The 22,921-nt window shown below is 42.2% G+C and overlaps 1 protein-coding gene across 4 annotated transcripts in view; it reads left to right on the top strand.

Moving 5' to 3' along the window:
- neo1a (neogenin 1a) overlaps window positions 1-22,921 on the top strand; it is a 200,514-nt gene that overhangs the window by 111,546 nt on the left and 66,047 nt on the right. For all 4 annotated transcript variants that reach the window (XM_079496866.1, XM_079496868.1, XM_079496867.1 and 1 more), the window contains exon 5: window positions 11,652-11,788. In XM_079496866.1, the coding sequence (XP_079352992.1) occupies window positions 11,652-11,788 (137 nt within the window). The remainder of the gene's footprint in view (window positions 1-11,651; window positions 11,789-22,921) is intronic.

Genomic DNA, 22,921 nt, shown 5'->3' on the forward strand with positions numbered 1-22,921 from the left:
ATAACAACCTAAAACATGAACCTTGGTTGGAAAAACTAAAGTTGTCCTTTAAGAATGAACTTTGTTTACCTAACCCACGCATAGTCCCCCTAAATAACTTGAGAACTTGTAGGGTCAACACCAAACAGCTTAGATCCAGCCCATTCATCTCAATTTACAGGCCTAGGCTGGAATCTTTCACCATCAGTGGAATTCAATTTGAGGCCATCACCTGGCACCCGCAAGGCTCCAATGTAGTGTCAGCCTGAATACCATTAGTGTCTGAGTTTAAAGCTACTGTAATCCCCAACATAGGAACATAGCTCAAAATGTAAGTGTGTTTAACACCATATGGAATTGTCAGCGAGTATGTCTGGCTGTCAGCGGGAACTGGCTAATCAGGGAGTTATTAAATTATTTATTATAAAAACACTGCCCAGAGTCTGGATCTTCCCCCATGGGCGCCTCCATGTGTAATTAGCAAGATGTGCAATTAACAAATGGGCAAGGCCCTCCTCATTTTTACAGTGACCTGCCCCCTCACTGGCACCCCACCTCGAAAACACGAAAAGGTGAATTCATTACATCGGTGGTTTGTTGGACTGTAATGTGAACACTGACAATTAATAACGGCACCAAGTGGAGCGCTTTTCACTTTCCTTTTGAGAGATGACTGTCGCTCTCGTCTCGGCATTACTTGAGAGAAGACGAAACTGCTGTCAATTAGTAATGGCGTTGTGTGCAGGGGGCAGAAGGGAGGAAAGAAAGAGGAGGGGGAATCTACAAGGAGTTTCTAATTGGTCTTCTGGATTGAGAGCACAGAACACACATGTCTTTTAAAGTAGTGTCAGCAAAGCTGCAGACATAAGAAGGGATGAGTTTATGGAGACACTTCAACCCTGCCATATGGCTATGAGGCATACTTCATCACATGAACCTTTAGACAAGCATCAGTTGACAAAAATGACTCCTTGATGGGGCTGATTATAACTAATAAACCAGCAGACCATGTGGTCCTTTCTTTCCTAATAAAAAGTGTTGTTCATCCCATTAATAGCCAGTAATTACATGATTGTACTAGTCCATACCCGTCCAGGGTTAAGAACAGCCAAACTAACACACATGCAGACACGTGTGCGCCGACGCATTGTGAGCTTGTAGATCTGTTATTTTCTAATTGCCACTTGTATTATGTCTAAGGCGAAGGGCTTTGGGCTTGTTTTCATATATCCAGTTGTTTCTCTCGCAAAAGCTAACTTTTTTTTATTTTTCAGTCGGACACTCGGCCACCGTAAGCTAATATGACCGTAGGCATCGCTCTACGGTGACCGTAGAGCGATGCCTACGGTCATATTAGCTTACCGTTCACTTAGCTGTGCTTATGCCTCGTCTCTCATAACAAATTATTTTCTGTATAGGTCCGTATAGGTCCAAAGTTCACGTGTAGACGTTTTTGTGCATTTTGATTATAGATCCTGGGAGGAGATACATTTTAACTGTTTTTCATATAATTCAAAATGGCGGTTGATCTAAAGGTCAGAGGTCAAAAGTCAGAACACGAAAGTTGTTCGGCATGAGGAGACACATATGTGTATCAAAGTGTCATTGCCAACGGTCAAACGGTTCATGAGATATGCACGTTCAAAGTTAGCATTTTCAATTGAGTGCTATAGTGCCACCTTTTGGCCAATGGTCATGGGCTTTGCATAGTCACCGTTTGCCAAGGTAGAAGAAGGAGGAGAAGAAAAAAAACACACAAACAATAAGTGACCAAAGTCACTTCGTGACTTCTTGGTCCCTTAATAATAATTATGGCCCCAGGCAGATTAGGTATTTTTTTTACCAACCAGATTCGTCTGTCCCCCTAAATAACTAGAACCAACTCAGGCTAGAACCAACCAGGGCCCTGTATGCAAATATGGGGCGGGCTTATCTGTGAAATACATTGCAAGAGCGGGCTGCACTGCTCTGATTGGTTGTAGGTCTAACCAATGGAGTCTGTTTGAATTTCTTTATAACCGCCCCTTGGAAATAAAAACGTAACACTGAGAAGGACGAGACTAATATCCACGCAGTGATATTGTCTTTATACGTGATGCTATGTGCCCGTGTGCAAATTCGGATCAATTGGTCCAGCCAGTGAGGAAAAGCGGGGTTATGATAGACAGACATACAGACTTGCCCCTTTTACGCCCATATTTTGGAGTTCCCTGATTTCATCAATATTAGCCGGATCTGCGGTTCAAATATGCTATATGATCAGATTCTGGACAATCGTCTTTCAGACAAACTTGACACCTCGCACTAGATTGTCACCTCCTCTGCGATATGTGCACCGAGTTTGACGTCGGTCATTCAGATACGCCAAGGACAGATTCACTCACACACGCATGCAGAGATTTTGTGCATTTATAGTAGGATGGCTGTGACTGACCTATCCATCACTGTCACTTAGGCTTTGGAAACCTATTACCAGATTGCCCAACATAATGCCATCTCAGTTCAGCAGTATCATGACAGAACATAACCTTGCAGGCTGTTCAGTTAACATGTTGAATTGGAATCCCCTTCGACTCTACTTGGTGCCATCCTGCTTTCACAGTATGCAGGACTAGAGCTTGTTCCTTCCTCTACCTGCTGGTCCTGACTACACGCATGAAAAGGACAGTCAGTTTTTGTTCTGGGGGGGGGGGGGTGTCACTCTATCACCTAATAGAATTCCCAAGCAGTCAATAAAATGGATGAATTATGTATGGTGCCGAGCGTCAGGGAATTGACAGAGCATGTAAATCACCCGCCTTCGAAAACCTCCGAGCCATCTGTCTCTTCTGCTCCTTGTCTTCATTCCCTCATTTAAATATGATTGTGTTAATTATATTTACTTATGTATGAACCGTGTGTGCGTGCGTGCGTGCGTGTGTGCGTGCGTGCGTGCGTGCGTGCGTGTGTGTGTGTGTGTGTGTGTGTTGGGAGGTGTTTGTACTGGGATTGTAATAGGACTATGGTCTAAGCTCCGCATGGCGCACGCACACGCACACACACACACACACACACACATTCACTTTCGATGGCCTTGGGAAGTCCTTGTAGTGAGTGAACAACAGAGCTGGGTGGTGGATGTTTCAGCTGTAGTGAATTTCCACTTAGCCTAGCCTATATTACAACCATCCTACGTATATCAACACCTTGTTTTTAACGTACAGACCGTAAAGCATGGTCTTTCTTTACTCTGGCATGATTTGCTCACACCCACTTAGCAATGTGTGTTTATTAGCAGCAATACACTGTCATTCTTAGGTGAGTGTGTTTGGGAGGATTACCAATCGCTCCTCACCAAGATGATGTTATGGAAAATATTCCATAGCAGTCCTGGGGAAATGTTTCAAATGGGATTTTAATCGCCCAGTGCTCAGTAAAGTTGTTTGATCCGCAGCGTTGTGACAGCTCCTTCAGCATAGCACAGCACACTTTGAGTCAGTGGTTTTATCGCTCTTTTAAAAGACACTTCAGTTGAGCAAATGCCACAGACTTTTCAGCTAAACTTGGCATCCTATGGAGGTAATCAACAGTGATTACACTGTTGCCTGAGGTTACTTTCTGCCATAGAGATACTCAAAACTTGAACCTGTCTCGCTCTCTGTGCAGATGAAAGCACAGTAACAACAACAATATGAAACCTCCACCCTGAACCTATCACTGTGATTTTTTGTTTTGAAGTTTGCACACTCTCTATCCTCAAACCAATTTACGGTTAACTGCTTTCTTAAATAAGAAAGGCACTTGAGATTTGTTGCTATAAGAACAAATACAACAACGAAAGTGCATTTTTCCACTGTGACACCGACACGGTGTAACCCATCAGAGACACTATACCCATCAATGTTAATGACTTATGATTTTCACTGGCTCCTTCAGTATCACTAGGATTGATGGCACTTTTCCACCCGATTCTTAGCTCCCACTGCCTTTTCAACAGCAAAGTGATTGTGCTATTATTGGTGTTCCAAGTGCAAGAAGCACATTATGTTCCACTGTGGTTGCCAAGCAGGAGTTGAAGTGTAACCAGAAGACCACAAAACGTGACGGCATTCATCTAGTTTGGTGTGAAAGGCATGTGCTGGGGAATTGCAGAATCTTCTCTAGGATTACTTGTAATTTCATATGAAAGACAAGTGAAAACATATCATTAAAAAACACACACACACACACACACACACACACACACACACACACACACACACACACACACACACGTCACATCACCATTTTGTTACTTATTTAACATAATGGCAATTTTCATGTAAATAGCCGCCAACGTACTGTTTAATTTCAGATAGGCATGGGAACTGCGGTTAGACGTGTATGGAAGAGCTCAAGTTTCTTCCCCGCAAGTGGAATGATAGATGGCAGCAGTAGAGTGAGCTAAGGTAATGGAGTGCTTTCATTGCCATGTTGGAGTTGAGAAAACAAGACACGCAACACTGTTCTCTGCCAGTGGAGCATGAGAACTCTTTTTAGGCTGTCTCTCTGTCTCCATCACATCACAAAACACACATGCAAACAGACCAGTTATCTTTCTTGTTTCCCCGCAAGGCATCTACTGTCCTTGTCTTGCCTTCAGATCATTATGACACGTTACATGTATTTTAAACTTTGTAGTTTTACTTGCTTCCTCATCTACCTACGTTTACTCATCTATATATAATCTGTTGTAATTAATGAACCCAAGTGGTAAAATCTTCTGGATTATTCCCATGTGATGCCAGTCTGTACCATATATTGTACAGTTGATGGGCAAACCAAATCATGTTTGATTATCGAGATGGAACACACACACACACACACACACACACACACACACACACACACACTCCCCCATGGAGTAGCATACAGCACATTAGGAAACTCACAATTATGGATATTCTGCAGGTTAAGGAGCTGCAGGCTTCATTGTAATATATGGCACTCAAAAGATTGGTTTAGTCTCGCAGGTCCCGTCAGGGCAAAAAATAAATAAACAACCAAATAAAGTAGGGTATGCAAGAGTTGTTCCCATCTCAGGGGCCCTGCGGCTTTTCATTATGAGCCAGAGGGAAACAAAACCGTTTTCATGGCTGATTGACTCGAGAAGCCGCAGCCAATGCACTGTTTTTTCTTTCTTTCTTTTTTCTTCATCTTCTCCCACCCTGACTTTTATTATTTTTACTCTTTGTGTTTGACCATATGGTGCATTAGATGGCAACAGGTGAAAGCCAGAAGTCAGCAAGGCAATCTGCCCACAATATTTGGAGAAAACGGGAAACTGCTATTTGGTCACCAAAATCAATAAGAGCGATTCTTTCGTGAGATTCAATATGCACAGATAATTCCATGGTGATCCAGTCAGTAGATTGGGAGATATCTTGTTTGGGAGTAAAATGTGTGCAAGTGGAAATTCTTATCCCAGTTTACTGTCTGCCATTTGTGGACAGAAAAGATTTGTTCCCTTTTCAAAATGCAAGGCACTGATTAGACCCAATCCGGAAGGGGAAGTTCAGCTCAAGTTTACTTTCAGCCGCAATACCTGGACCTTCATAATAGTTGGCATTCACAGTGCCGGCAAGCTAGCAGATAGAGGGACAGGTATCTGGTATCGTGGCAGGAGAGAGACTCAACAAAGTGTATAGTTCCCTACTAACTTTGATTGCAACCGTAGGTCGCAGTTCACTATGAAAACATGCATCTCGAGTCCTTTACGCCTTGTGACATGCTCCATATATGGCCAATACAGAATTAATTCCATATGTTGATCTGACCTCATGAAACCCTGTACACTCAAGACACGCTCCATATATGGCCAGTACAGAATTCATTCCAGGCTCTGGAACTCACTGCCCTTCACCATTAGATCTACCCAGTCGATCAGAGTTTTTAAATCCCTACTTAAAATCTGTTCTCCCTTGCTTTTAATTGCAATTGAGTCCTTTTGTTTATTTTATTGTTGCTCTTTGTCAATACATGTTGTTTTTATTTCTTGCCTTTGATGTCTATGTTGTGTTGGCCTTTGGCTGTTGGAAATGTGCTATATAAATAAAGTTTGATTTGATTTGATATATTGATCTGACCTCATCAAACTCTGTACACTCAAGACACGCTCCATGGCGTGTGTCATGGAGAAGACTGGATCATCACCTATATTTGCATATACTGTATATAGCAACTCTACATCTGACCTCATGGACACCAGATTAATAGTAATAACTCCTGCTTCTTAACTGTGCCGTATTAAGAAGCTCTGTTGTTTCAGCGCTTTAGGGTGAGGTCGCTTCTCACCCTCAGGGTGTCTTACTGGTAATTAACTGCCCCTTTTGTTGTGACCGACAGTTGTGATTCCTCTTTGTGCTGCTGATGGCATGGCTCACGTCCCAGCTGCACTGATTGTTCTCTAGCAGGGGAGCCAGTGGTGGAAAAAGCACTCAAATGTTTTACTGAAGTAAACATATCAATACTGCAATATAGAAATACTCTGTTGTACTCGAGTAAAAGTACAAATTGGCATAAAAATATACTTAAAGTACCAAAAGTAAGAGTACAAATTATACAGAAGGTCCCGTTTCGAGTTTTCAAATCTCTAAAAAAAGAAAAAAGAAAATAGCAGAGCTACAAGCTCACAGTGCGTCACATCATGAGCTTTTAGATCGTCTATTTTCAAATGGCCAAAATCTATATACTGTAGCTGAAGTGGTTATCAAATAATTGTAGTAGAGTAAAAGTATAATAATTGCCTCCTCTGAGATGTAGTGGAGTAGAAGTAAAAGTATTGGAAATTGAAAATACTCACACCTCAAAATTGTACTTAAGTACAGTACTTGAATACTTAGTTACTTCCCACCACATGGCCTACTACTCCATCACTGCACACACACACACACACGCAAAACACACAAAGGAGATATGCAGGGTGTATATTGCCCAGGTGTACTGACCAGACCAGCACGTGTTACTGAAGGCTGAGTTGCCTCTCATACTAAAACGTTTCTGTTCCCCTGTCCCTGTCTATCGTACGAGTGCAGGGTCTCTTAAGTGGTCGCTTAAGGCTACAGTGTAGAAAAATGGAGAGGCTTGTGTTGGACCGTTCTGAATGAGTTTTTGATCAAATTTCTTTTGCTGCATACTCGGGCGGGACACCAAGAATAAATGGCTTGTTCTGAATGAAAAGTGACTGGCAATTGATTTCCTTCCAGCACTTTGGCAGTGAATGGCACCTTTTACTAGGGGTGTAACAGTACATGCATTCATATTGAACCATGCAGTACAATAGTTCCATGGTTTAGAACTCATTTTGAACCAAATTAGTTCAGGGATCCTTGAGGGGGTGCCCGGGTGGTCCCCAGCTAAATGAGTTTATATAGCATCAAAATCTGTTTGCCATTTTAACCCTACAATGGGGCATAGCAGTGGGCATGGTGTCTGGTTCCACTGAAAAATCGGCCATTCATTTTTCCCATGGAGATTTACAAAATTATTTCTATCAATTATTTTAAGCCTATAATCAAGCCATCTAGGACCCTGGTGAATCATGACCATGAAACCTTTTATCCTGTGATGAAAAATAAATAACACAAACCTTGTATGGGGGCACAAAACGTTTGAGAACCACTGTCCAAGAATGTTTTGAGTGCAACATCTTAGGAAAAGGAGGTGATGGATCGCGCACAGTGTGCAAGAGTGCAACATCTTGAAATCAATGTGAGAACATTTACTTGATAAGCAAACAAAGAAAGAACAATAAGCACAAATAACTTTGATAGATAGATAGTACAAAATAATATCAACTTTATCATTTCCAATACAGAGATTGTGAAAACCGACGTACAACTAAATAATAATATATATAATATATATATATATAATATATATAATATAGTACATACCAGTAAGACGCCCTGAGGGCGAGAAGCGACGTTGTGTGGACGCATCCGCCTGGGTGACGGCAGACGGCAGACTGCTGGGCGAGTGCTGGCGCTTTGGCATGGGGGGTCAGATCAACATATGGAATGAATTCTACTACTGGCCATATATGGAGCGTGTCTTGAGTGTACAGGGTTTGATGAGGTCAGATCAACATATGGAATGTCAGCTCCATATATGGAGATCTAAAGGTCGAGATCTCTCTGAAACAACAGAGCTTCTTAATATGGCACAGTTAAGAAGCAGGAGTTATTACTATTAATCTGGTGTCCGTGAGGTCAGATGTAGAGTTGCTGGCCAGCTCCATATATGCAGATCTACGTGATGATCCAGTCTTGTCATGTATGGTTATCGACTAGAGGGTTTGATGATGTCAGATTGGAGCGTGTCATGAGGCGTAATGTCACGAGGCGTGATGGACTGACAACCATATATGGAGATCTAAGGGTCTTCAACTCTTCATGAAGTCACATGATGTCATGTGACCATATACGGACGGATGGGAGATGCAGGTTTTCATAGTAAATGCGACCTATGGTTGCAATAAACACACTGTGATTTTATGAAAATCATTTAGATTACGGCTTCAAGATTTACACGTGCCCAATAAAGAGAGGTTGAGGCCAATTAGCAGCATCTCACCCAATCTGTCGAACACCTTCACCTCATTGTATGTGTGTGCACACACATGCACTCATCTACTAGTCTTCGTGTGAATAAAAAGTGACAGTGAAAATTACGAGATAATTAAACAGCTCTTGCATGTGAATGCTGAAGGATGTATTTTTAATTAGCACCCTTGTTACCTGCGCCTCTCGCCAAGGAGTCAGCTAATGCACAACATGGCGTATTCCTACAACAAGGAGCCTCATTTCAATTTGAATAGCAGTAAATGGCAAACACACCTTGACAATGGTGCTGTGCACTACTGCATCTCTAAGACCCATTCAGAGCAAGCCCGTTTACCTCGGCTCTTCCTCTCTGTCTCGATAATGGCCACTTTTCTCATTCTGCGAAGCACTTTCAATTTAGCAATTGGCCCTTAGATATTATAATTGTATCCAGAAATTGTGCAGTAGCTGTTGAGAATGTGTCATTTCATTACAATAGAGCCCATTGACCTCCATGGTGCAGTACATGCAACACAAAGGGCCATGAATCTATGAATAGATGCCCAGCTCAGTGACGACGTTTGAATGCGTGTCTCGATAGACGTGGGTTTTACATGTGGGGCTTTGCAATGAACCCATGCCCTTTATCTTATTGGCATTTGGCATTTGTAGTTATTCTGTCTTGTTCTGTTTAGCAGTGTGGCGAGTCAGAGAACAAATAATTGTAGTTACACATTACTGTACGTCCGAGTGCTAATTAACTTAAGGGTCATTTTTTACACTCTCAGATTTTAATTAACTGTGCAATCTTAAAGAGCCTGTAAGTGTAAACCATTGCTGGCCCTCCCTACAGTATGCTTGTGCTTTGTTGCGCGTGAAACCAACCAGGCGCGCAAGCATAAGCGTACGGACACTGCTTTTCTTCCGCTCCATGTTAATGAATGTAGCCGCTCTCACTCTTTTTTTCCCCTCCCTTCTCTGGGCAGAATTAGTTTTTGTTTTGTTTTTGCATTCTAAATGCATTGTATATAGGATGACCAGCAGCCCCGCTGTGGCCGAGTTTGGCGAGAACAGCCGCGTGCAAACCTGCTCGTGCAATAGAGTGTGGGCTTTTTGGGTGGGTGTGGTGCGTTACAAGCCCTGCACTTCCCCCAACCACCAGTGACGTCACCGCAGTGACAGCAGGTAGAGAGCCACTCCAATGAATGCCCCACTCTAGGATACAGACAGACGGAGACAGATGGCCCCAGGGCCAATTCTGCCAACAGTCTGAGTAGAAACCAGTGAGGGAGAGAGGAGGGTGTGAATGAAAGTCCCAGCTAGTCCGCACTTTGTTTAAAGACAGTTCAATAGCTGGCAGAAGGGTTGCTTTCCACAGAGTGCCTTTCACTGCCTCTGCGTGTATCTCCACCCCTGTGGCAAATTATAGTGGCTAATCTTGCCTTCCTCTTGTCACTGCACAGTATCATTCACATGCTTAGCTCTCTCTGTAATTTACCCTTCTGGAGCCAACCTGCTGCCCCTTATTGTCATTCACTCTTCTTTGTTTCTATTTATCCATGTCTAAATACACTGCTTTTTTATTGATTTTATTTCATTTTTTTCTGTCTCCGCAATGGGAGGAGTAGAGTGCTCTCCCTGGTGGCTTTATGGGGAAGCTGACAGCTTGCGCTGCTTAAGATTAGTTCTGGGTGTAAATGGTTATTTTAGGAGTTACCTGGTGGTTCAAGCAGTACATGTACAGCAACTACAATAACATGTCACAAGTTTGGGTTCAACCTCAAAATGACCTGAAACAGGCCTGGGCCGCTGCCGTAGCAGTCTGGGCACCTAGGCTGCAAATGCATCCTGACAGCGTGTCACGGGTTCGAATCCCGATCCCAGGGACCTCTGCTGCGTGTCACTCTCCATCTCTCTTCTAATTGTCAGTCAGTCTAACTGTCCTATAAATAAAGGCATAAAAGATCAACAACTATTGTGGTTACTGTTGTGTGTGTGAGATTGTGACTGTAAACATTCTTGAAATCTATAATAAAAAATTGGGTTCGCTTTCAAATCAATGTGGGATGCATTTTGTGCCATGTTCATTTAGCGTAGAGTGACTGGGGTCTGAGGTATAGGCACACTTATTTCATCTGATGAAAATGTAATATGCTTCCTTCCTACATGCATACAAGGCAGGAGTTGCAGTAGTTTGATATTCACACTAGGGTCGGGGTACAATGCGTAGGCTTGAGACACGGGATTAATTTGCGGAACCACAGAGTTACAAGCCCCCCTCTGCACATGACATTTATATTTAAGAAAATAAATTTAATGAAATGTTAGTTTGTTTCATTCTGTAAAACAAGACCTAGACTTACTATGTAATAAAGGATCAACAGTTCCTCCAGTGAAGCATTAAAAAGTGTCTTCATGTTCTCCCCGTGTCCCCTAGGGTAGGTACCCTCACAAAAAACATGCAGTAATCCTGGTCACTAAACTGCCTCCCCCTGGCCAGCCTGATGGAGGGGAAAGGAACTGGTTGGAATAACGTGTTCCTTCCACGTGCTACATCCAACCAGGGAAACTCCCCCCTGTCAGGTGTAAAGGAGCAACCTGGACACTCATGCATGAAGGAAGCATGAGTTCAAGTCCGTTGCTCTCCCCAGGTTGGCGGAGAGTGTGTAGAGCCCAGGATCACAATAGAAAATTGACGCAGGGGTGAAGTATGTGTTACAAAATCGTGGGATAAAAATTATAGAAATTGAAAAGTGTCTTCATAAATCCAGACTGAGGCAAGGTAGTGTATATATCAGCAGAGAAATGGTAATGTTCACATTCCATTACTATGTATTATGAAAACCACATATGGTATCAGCTGAAGGATGAATTAAGTGCAGGGTTTAGTGTTTACTAGGTTTTGCAGTATAATCAATAAAAAAACGAGTTACTCAGTTTAGCATGAATAAGATGAGAAACAAAATATACGGTACCGTTGCATTTTTTAAGTGCAATGTGTGTACTGTTAATAAATCCTTTATTCTCCATGCAATGGAGATGAACCTTGAGATTTGTTTGTCATCATCTTGTCTTCTTCCGTTTGTGACTCACCCCTTTTGTGTTTTGCAGTGTGGGTCGCATAGAGGTGGTTGGAGGGAGCAGCCTCCAGATCACCAGTCTGACAGAGGGTGATGCTGGTCTTTACACCTGCATGGCAGACAGTGCCAACACCACCATCGAAGCCCAAGCCCACCTCACAGTGCAAGGTATGACTGAAGCCACCGACCTACACTTTCTGCAAGTTATATTGCTGTAAAAACAAATACATTCATGTCTTCCATCCAGTAATTTTTGCAGCCACTCGCTCACCTGGACTCTCTTAGATACAATCACAACAGAGGGTAGATGGGTTTCTGGGCTTTACACAATTTCCTTCCTTATCTACCGGTACGTAACTCTACAGTAGGTCGATTCTATTAGTCTCTGAACAAGCTAGACTATTACATTTGCATTATTCTTCACTAACATTTGGGTTTAATGGGCTAAATAAATCAACTGCCAGATATATGGAAGGTTTGGTGTTGATGAGTATTAATTACTGCTCCGCAGCAAACATTGACCACTGTTTCCCCATGTGAACACAGACTAATTGTCTCTGCGAGTCTTCAAAAGGCACTAATTTGCTCAATATTTGGGAATAGAAAAATAGTTTTCTCAGAAATCTTTCATCTCTGCTTATGTCATGCCGGCACTCTGATCCCACAATGTTTTCTCTAAATAAAATTGTAATTAGCCTTACCATTACACAAATCAAGATTAGCCAGCTAGGAACGTTACGAGAGATAGAGTTGAATGGATTTCACAACAACACTCTTCTCTGCTGTCCTCTCTTCTGTACTCTACTGTTGTTTACTTCTTCCACATTGTAGGACACAAAAGCAACCAATAGTAATGAATTGTGCAGCAACATACGATTATCCAATTCATCTATATGTTATTTATTTTTCTGATTACAGTATGCAATTTATTTAGACCTTACGAAGATCTTAAATAAGGTAACACAAAATGATGGTAAATGCTCATCGTACATTATCTGAACTCAAACCAACATTTTGAAATGGCTGAATAATATGTCAATTATGCAGCAAAGAAAATAATTCACATTTTGGTGAAATTGTAGATAGCAGCAAGTTATGCATTTTTACATGACCACTACGTGGATTATTTAATCACTAACATTTTATTCCATTATTCATAATTTCACACTAGACTAGACCCAAATGATTTTCCATTAGACACTTTAACTTCTTTAATGCTGCTGTCTCTCTCTAAAGGCAAAATTATAGCCTACTGCATGATCCACCCTTTCGACAAAGTGTCACTCAAACAAAAGTGCCATATTTTTATCTGAATAAAATGTCAACATTATTTCGTCTAAAGGTTTGTTCGACAAAGTATAAATTAGTCCTAATGCCAGCACATAATTTAGCTCATTAAACATGCATGCAACAAACATGCACAGAGTGTGAGTGTGAGTGTGAGTGTGAGTGTGAGTGTGAGAATGTGTGAGTGTGTGTGTGTGTGTGTGTGTGTGTGTGTGTGTGTGTGTGTGTGTGTGTGTGTGTGTGAGTGTGTGTGTGTGTGTGTGTGTGTGTGTGTGTGTGTGTGTGTGTGTGTGTGTGTGTGTGTGTGTGTGTGTGTGTGTGTGTGTGTGTGTGTGTGTGTGTGTGTGTGTGTGTGTGTGTGTGTGTGTGTGTGTGTGTGTGTGTGTGTGTGTGTGTGTGTGTGTGTGTGTGTGTGTGCGTATTCCAGATAATGTGACTCAACAGCATTTTGTGCTGAGGGTAAAGAAAAAGGTTTTAGGGCAGTGACGCACTCTAAGCCTCAGCTTCCGTATTTCACACATTTTCAGTAAATTCTGTTCCTCTCTCCCTGCCTCTCCCAGCATCACACTGCCTCCAGTCCTTCACCCCCCGCTGTTCAGTATAGTTAAAATGAAGGAGCAAGGGAACTTGCTCCTTCATTAGCCAGTAACTGGAAGACCTGCTTTCACCCATCTTCTTTCGCTCCATTAAAGAACCACTTCACCACTTTTCAACCTATCTTCATATAATAGGTACTAGTAATAATCATGATAAAATGGCACAATTTTTTTCTACTCAGTCTGTGTCTCATGGGAGGGCTGTGGCCTTTCAGAAACCCGTCCACCAGTGACATCATCGATGGGTAATCAAAGCAAATAGAAACTGCAGGCTTTCTAGTCCTGAAAAGTTGCAATGCGAAAATGGAAGCCATCATTCTCACAATAATAAAAATCTATTTTTTTTATAAAAAAAACAATCTGCCTAACGATGATGTCACTGGTGGACAGGTTTCTGAACTGCCCACAGCCCTCCTATGAGACGCAGACTGAGTAGAAGAAAATGGTGCCATTTTATCATGATTATTACTGAGGACCTATTATATGAAGATAGGTTGAAAAGTGGTGAAGTGGTCCTTTAATACTGTATCCATCAATATCTCTACCGTTCCTCTTGTAGCGTCCTGTCCATTATTTCTCTGCAATCTCTGTCGGAATTAACTCTCAGCCTCTGAGCAGACACATGCACACATAATATAGAATCGATTAGCACTACTTGTGATATATTGTCGAAAGGCATAGCTCATTGTAATGGGAATAACGTGATTATGATTGTTTTCCATGTCCTAGGCGAGAAACAGTCGACTGGTAACACCAAGATGCTACTGACAACCTATTATTGTGCAATCCTTATAGATTTTCCTTTCTCATCAGAAAATCCCATGTGTTTGGATCCTGATCCAAAGTCTCTTCTTGAAGACCTTGTCGCGTATTTTTCTGAATTTAAAAAGGTGGTGTTTTGGGTTCACAGTTAGTGGCTTCTCATAAAACCTGCGCTGTATGCATGCCTATGGGGATTTTGGCTTGGTGCAGCAATGTCAACACATGATTTGATATGGGAAAAGATGGTCAGGTTTCTGCCTAGAGAAAGATTGAGGGGCCTTGAGGCAGCTGGTGCTAATCTGTTGAATTAGAGTCTCTAGTTTGAGGTGCGTAGCTGCAGTTACAAGTAGATGTGGTTACACACGTGAAAGTAAGTCTCATGCCTGTATGATTTCTCCAAGATGGGTTGATTTCTTCTGACGGAATTAGAGGGCCTTTCCGTAATTTCCCATGCCTGGGGATTTTCTTTTTAGTAGACAGGATCTGTAGTTGTTGCTGTATCAAACTGTACTGCGCAGTATGCATGTAGGCAGTACATTGTTGTTAGTTGACTTCACAAGGGAAAACCTCTGCGAGATGGGTAGAACAAATGTCATGGTCTGAACATGGACATTAAAATAGCCATACTTCTTTCATTCCCAACAAAACATGGCTCTCTCCTCTCTCCCGCTCTCTTTACCCCACCACACTCAAGGCAGATGGCCAGTTGGCCACCCACCCTAGTAGAGTCTGGTTCCGCCTGATGTTTCTAGTTCAACAGGGAGATTTCCTTGCCGCTGTTGCAAAAATGCTTGCTCAGTGTGGAGGTGTCCTCTGCTCTATATGTAAAGCGCCTTGAGACAACTTATTGCGATTCAGCACTATAATAAAATTGAATTGAATATGTTGTATCCATCCACTTTAACCCATTTAGGCCTGACCTCAAAATAAAATAAAAAAATTCTAAATCCTCCAGTTTTCTGAAATAAACATTTTCACGATTTTTCAAAAATAGCAGACCTGCTAATAGCAGATCTGCTATTTTTCAATAGCTAAATTATAACATAATGTTTAGAACACCTAAAGGTGTTCCCGCCCAAAATGGGTTAAATTCCATAATGACCCCACTAAGACAAATACATATTTGTGTGGAAAGAAAGAATGGAACCAATCTCAGGCCAGGGGATTGAATGATGTGTCTCTGCAATCTTGCCTTTGCACACATGTGGAAGCACTAAATGTTTGTATGTATGTTCTATTGAGTGTGGCTCTGCTGCAACTTCTCACCCTTTATTAGAGCTGGCAAGAGGATAAATGAGGCCAGAGGAGGCAGCAGCTTTTGATTATGGCCCTGTTGACTGGGGCACCGCCCACATCTGGACTGTGTGTGTGTGCTTGTGCGTTTGTAGGACAGAAATAGTTTCTGTACAAACATATATGTTTTTGTGTTTTTATTGGGCTTGGGAGTCAGTAGGCTTTCATTTATCACCGCCTGGTGCTATCATTCCATCACTATGACTGTTCTTTCCATGTGCGAGGCTCACATCCAGGAAATGCTTGAACCCTATAAATGTTTTGTCACCTTCCCATGTACTGAGGAAACGACCAAAGGCAAATTGACTCTATTTTTTCCCTTTATTTTTCTTTCATTTTATAATTAAATACATTATTTTTAGCTGACGGCTCCAGGCAGACATTTTTCAGTCTTGTGGAAATGTTTCGGAGAATATGTCAGCCCTGACTTATGTTATTACAGTCAGCGGTTGTAATCAAATGTCAAGCCTTTCACTATTTACGAGAGTAGAAAATATTGGCAACTTTAATTGAATTTTAGGACATTGTGTCAAGGCTATGAGCAAGGAATTCAAGAGTGTAACTTTCAACCGATCTAGTTCACTGACTTTATTTATTTATTTTTCTGATAGAGATCAGTATAGTTGGCTCTAAATGGCCCTGTGGAGGAAGAGAATAATTTGATAAGGATCCCGGGGAGGTTTCAGTCTGTTGTTATTATGACACAGCATCTTCCTGCCCTCTCCCCAGAGTCACAATAAAAAAGGGAACTTTCCATCTGCTATTAAAAGCCCAACGAGGGAAAACACAGCCCATTTCCTTGCTTTGTGGAGAGGTGTTGTCTCCATCACTGGGAGCTGGGTGGAGAAAATTAATGATGGGTGCATGTGTATCTGCCCTTCAGAACACCTGCAGTTCTCTTCCCTGCTACATTGATATTTTCGGATCAAGTGTTCATTGATTTGAGTCACAGCATTTAGGTCATGGTATGTGAGAATTCAAAATGTTGCATCCATGCTTAATTCTACCGGTGCTCTAGTGTGTTAGCCATGAAATGGCCACATTTAGTGTTTTACATGCTAATGACGCTGAAGGGCTGCTTAGATGTTGTTTATGTTTACCGCCCGTATTGATCCAAAGATGGTTTTGCAGCCATGCAAACTAATAATGAAGTCAATTAAAATTCATGTTTTAGCAGGAGGATATTTGGCTATTAAAAAACCCACTGTGCAACTGTGTCTCAGCTGGTTGGTCAACATCAATTGCCAACAGAAAGTTAATAAAGAGAGCTGTATGCAGAGAAATCAATATTTTACACATCAAGTGGGGCAGGAAGTGAAGCTTATTCTAGTGTGCTTTCGAGTTGGGTATTATACTGTACACCATAATTCCACCATTTTTGGGGAGCAGGCAAATGTTCTGTGATTTGCAATTTTGCATCAATTGGTGTTGATTATGGAACACACATCATAATAACATGCTCGGTGACTGGTGGCTTACGCTGAGGTCAGCTTTTCACCCTGAGGTCAACTTTTAACGGTAACTGGATAACTCACCCCTTTTCCAACTCACCCTCAAAAGTGGTAGCGGCGTAGCTTGCTCTCTGAGACCATAAGCAGCTGGTAGTCGATCAAGGCAGCTTCGTTGTGCAGCAAAGACATAAGCAAATAAATCGGCAAGTTTGCTCGCTGTGCTTTCCGATTGATTCATTCATTAATAGAATAGAGATTAAGATCTCCATTATGCTCAAAATGTAAAGACACGTACAAAAGTATAATTTATACACTGCTTTTGGGACTGTTCTCAAAATTCTGGTCCTATTTCCAAATGAAATAAATCTCATTTTTAAATTGAAAAGAAACCAAGTCTCTTTCTGCTCAGCCTTCCAGATCGGACCAGGTCCCTGAACCCATCTAATGTTATGCTTCTTAAAAATGTTTTAGTTCTGGGCAGAAAATGTATCCTTTTCAATTGGATTATGGATAAACCACCAGCAGTTAAGTTAACTTACACAGTGGTACCGGGATATAACATTTGACCCATGGAGAGAAGAGTGCTAGGTCTAAAGGCAATGAAGACAGATGTCTCTACATCTATTATCCAGTATTCCTTTTAACACTTTAATTGCCCGGAACTATTTAATCCATTACATTCATGCGCCCAGTCGATTTATAAACACGGACGCCTTTTCCGGACGGACCGGCCGGAAGTTCATGATGTTGTGTAGCAGCTAACAATAGCCACAGCACTCGAGAGTCGATCGACAACAACGGGAGACAAGAATAAATCTATCGAGACTAGCGACTGGACCACGGAGCGCCGCCTAACACAGGATATTTTTTCAGAAAAAGACGGGATGATTTAGATCGCGATTTATGAACGTTTTAAGATTTTCGTTTTCATCAGCTAAACAGAGGAGGGAGTTTTTCGATGACGCCTCACTCTTGCGCGTCACCGAGGACAGCCCAGGAGGCGCGCCTGGGCTATACAGCCATGCGATCTGTTCTCGTATCAATAAACTTCGTCTTTTGGACAATACTTCGTCCTGAGCGTCGGGCGTTACTAATAGAAAGGACAAATAACTTCGTCCTGGGCGTTCGGAGTGTTAACTGCTCACTCACTCTGCTCTGGCGTTCCTGCTGTTTATCCTGCTGCCTCTGCTACTCCGAGTCCAGATAGGAGCGTAAAACATACAGCATAGTGTGACCGTAGAGTCCCTTCCACCGCACCAGAAGCTGAGCTGAGAGCTTTGATGCCAAAATGTCGTTCCACTGTTCAGTCATGTGCAGAGAGTGGGATTCACATCTCCTGGCCTGCTCTTTGGAGTGAGACCATAGGCAAGGTGGAAGCTGGACATCATACTCATTTACCAACACAGTTTCTCAATATTTCTTACAATATAAAAATTACACCCGTGTGAAGTGAGGCGCTCTTATCATCATACATCATCATGGATCATCTCATACTGGCCAATCAGAATGCCTGTTGCCTGTGATTGGTTAGCTGATTTGCTCGTTAACACAAAATTTTCCATTCAATGTCAATGGCGTTTAATGTTTTGATGTTAAATTTACGTCATATTGTTCATTGTGTGTGTGTGTGTGTGTGCGTGTGCGTGTGCGTGTGCGTGTGCGTGCATCACATCACATCACATCAATTCATCATTAATTAAGTTTAGCCATAACAACTGTACTGGGTTCATTCATTTTCAAGGGAATGAACACGGCACTATCGCCACAAAGGTCATATAACTTTAATTATGTTTACCTCTGGCTGTAATTTGCTTCCAGAGGCTGCTCAGCTTTGCTCAAAGAGATACCTAGTGGCCCTTATTATGATAGCTGACACTGATAGCATGGTTATTTAACTTGTTTCCAACACGTTACCATATTCATTATCAAAGTTGTCATGTGTGGGCGTGCCTAGTGGCTCAGTTAGGGCCAGGTTAGTGCACACTGCACAGACCATTTGTTCTTTGTGACCTGCAAGGACCCAAGTTGAAATGTGACTTCCGGTGTTCCTCTCTCCCCAAGCTCGCCCGCGCTCTCCTACACTGACAGTATATAAGAAATAAAGTATAACATGCTGAGAAAAACAACACCATCTTATTATCTGTGCGTTCACCACTTAGCTTCAGTAGACTAGACTTCTAATGAATGTTTTATGAATGCCCCATCAAAGAACTCCTAATCTCTCCAACTCTGCAGCTAAATCTGTTCCCGTTACAACGTGTATAGTTGGATACAGTATGTTAGGAATGTAAACAAAGACACGTGCGGCCGGAAGAGGAGGGACCAAACCATAGACATAGCCTCCTTGGGCTCTGGGGCGTCTGTATCTCGAAGGAAGGCAAGCTTCTGTGACGCACGTGATGGGGACGTTCGGTAGGCCAATCAGAGGCAGTGTAAATGTTTGTTTTCTCATGCCAATAAAGGGCCTTGCAAACGGAGAGCGATAAAACGCGCCTATTGTTCATTTTCAATGAGACCTGCGTTTTTGCTCGGAGAAGTCGCGGTGCGACAACGCAAGCGTATTTGCGTGAGCGCCGTCCCGTGAATTTGTTGTGCTCGTTTCGTGCACACGCTCACGACTCACTAGACCGCTTGCGTTGTCGCGCCCCTCTTGAGCAGACCTGTAGCAGACCTGTCGTTGATCCAGGTAATCAACGTGTGCGTTCCTCGCTCCCCGTTTGCAAGGCCCTTAAAGCTTCCTTTGAATTTAATTCATAAGTCCCGGAAAAGAGGCGCTGTGATTGGTCAGTAGTCGCTTGAGTGGCAGCGTGCCTTCCACACTTCCGCTTGACTTCTGGCTTCCCATGCGATACAGGTCGTTCCAATGAACTGCAGCGGCCAATGAGGCATCTAGGTTTTTATATCTATGGACCACACGGGCCAAATAGGCCAACATCTTGTTATCCACATTTGGTGCCACCTCCAGAGGCAAATTCAAAAGGAAAACAAAAGCAGAGGGCGCTGTTTTTCCTTTTTTGTCGATTGGTTCCCATATTGAAGAACTCCAGATAAAAGACATATTGTGCATGGTGTGAGGATACAATGGAAGCACATTGTGTTTTTCTTTTTTACAAAGAGAATGCTTAACTAACTTAGGAACCTGTTCACGTTATGAGCAAAGACCTTTTTGCTGGAGGTTCTCATTACCTCAAGATGCAACAGATCTGTGGCATTGCACAAATATATTAGGATGTGAATGCTACAGAAACATCAGTCAGCCTCAAGACTTTGATACTGAAAACTGTGCCTGAAAACAAAGGGGGATCTACAGTAAGCTGTCAAAATCCTTAATATCCTTCTCAGACCAGGCTTGGCTTGTGGAAGACTAGACAACAAGATCTTGAATTGACACAAACATGACTCCCCTTTCTATCACTTCTGTCTTCAACTGGACAAAGCACTGTTGTCTGTTCTGCAACTGGGAAACGAGCATCAAGCATCTTAAACGCTTTACTGCGGAAGCTGTTGGTTTTGATAGGGATTAAGAATAAAGCTGTTATCTTGGGAAGAGCAGGATTGGTAATTAGAGTGGTGTGTGCTCCACTTGCCCTCAGAGTAAACCCCGGGTGCCCACTGGCTTTTGTTTGGCTTCGTATAGCTAATGGGACTCTGGTCAAGCTGTCTAAATAGTAACAGGTCATTTTCAATTCAGATGCTTTGCTCTGGGAGTAGTCCAATTAAAAAAAGTGTTGGCCTTCTGTTTATTGACAAATTGGCTGAAGTTCCAACATCTTTTTTTTTCTTATCTTTTTTTTTTTTCATTTCATTTTCCTATAGTCATTATGGGCCAGTCATTGCTGACCCCTACTGTTTGGTCTTAGGGGAGGTTAGACAGATACAGCCGATTCTTTTCAGCTGACAGTCAGGAGTTTCACCGGGACTACGCTATCTCCAGTTCTTCTCCTTACTTAACGGGAACCCAACAAACCTTAAGGGTAGCAACAGAGAATGGCTTCCCACTCGTGAACATCGCCAAAAGACCATTTTCAGGGAGCCAGCCACGCAGCCATGGTGCAGTATGTTTGTTGTCAAGTTGCTTATTTCTAATTCAGATACATATTATAGTGTGCTGATTATACACCGTCTGGGTGTCATCATCTTGAATGAGATTCAAAATGGAGTAGGTTCTGTAATTAAATGCAGGTGTGTTTGGGCTTTGGAGGAACATGCAGCTATGGGAATCAAACAGGTGAATGAAATCAAGATTTGTTTGTTTGTTTCCGCTGTCGGGAAGAAACCACCTAACTCCAAAATGTTCATTTTTCAGTAAATAATAATAAGAAAAAAGGTCTGATTTTATATAATTTTGTCAATTACTTGCATGAGACGGGGAGAGGTGGTGGAGTTAGAGGGTCAAATGGATTTAAGAGGTTTTGTCCGAAGCACTTTTTAATACTTTTCATTGGTTCAATATTTTTTTGAAAAAACACACAGATGTAAACTGTGTCCAATAGCATTGATTTATAGAGGGGGAAAAAAACGAAAACCTAAAAAATGCATCTATTGCTAGGTATGCCCATATGATGAATTCCACCTTGTTACCTACACTGCACTCAGTATGACATTTCAACCTAAGGGTCATGTACACACACATGCAAGCGCACACACACACACACACACACACACACACACACACACACACACACACACACACACACACACACACACACACACACACACAGAGAGATCACCCCTCTTGAATCTTGACAGCTTCCGGGGCCCCTGAAGCTTTATTGGTATATTTGGGCGTTTGTGCTCATTGCCCAGTCAAATAGGTTCCAAATGTGTGAACTCCCATTTAGAGGAAATGGTGCGTGTCACCAGGGAAAGACAGAGCGACGGCGTGCTGAGTTCCACACAGAGGCGAGGTGTTATTCTGTAGAGATGGAGAGGGAAGGAGTTCAGGAAGAGATGCAACATGATAGGATAGGGACTGATTCAAGATAAGAGCCCCATGGAGGAAAATTTCAGGTGTCATGCCAGCAATATCAGTGTCATGAAACACACAAGATGTACTGACAGATAAGCGTAAAGAACAAAATGAAGATGGATAATTAAAATTAAAATAATTATATTGATAACATGAGCTGCTGACACTAGATATCTAGATCTCTGAATGAGTGAAAATAAATTGGTCAGGAAATAGTGAACACACACGGATCTGTAAAAACTGTACATACATACATACATACTATACATACATACATACATACATACATACATACATACATACATACATACATACATACAAAAGCCCCCCTTTTAAATACATACATACATACAGACATACATACTTATAAGGTATGCCATCTGGTGGCTAATGAACCAAACACATTCTCAGAAGTTGAAGCAGTTTTAGAGGACCCACTTTTAGGCCAGTGCAACAGAGCATGCTTTTGCCTTTTTTTAAAACCTTACCCATTTTAACCAAATACATACATACATACATACATACGTTCTATGACATCATGGCATGCATGGAAACCTACTGTATGTGCAGGCACATACTGTACAGACTACAATATGCAAACAAGCACACCTATACATGCCAAGGGAAGTAGAATCCAGACAGAAATATGAATAGCATAGTGTCAGTCAAAATGTCAGAAGGCACTATACCCAGACAGACATCATCTTCCCAATTGCACACACACACACACACACACACACACACACACACACACACACACACACACACACACACACACACACACACACACACACACCCATTGATTTTTGCTCTCTATTCTTTGTGCCCTCTTGCTGACACACCAAGGCTTTCACTAGTACCCAGACCCGACCCCATACTGTGAGCCACATTATTCACCACTCAGTCACAAATCCCTCAGTGGGGAATATGCATGTGTGGCGAT

This window comes from Electrona antarctica, assembly GCF_951216825.1.
Source record: "Electrona antarctica genome assembly, chromosome: 3".
NCBI lineage: Eukaryota > Metazoa > Chordata > Actinopteri > Myctophiformes > Myctophidae > Electrona > Electrona antarctica.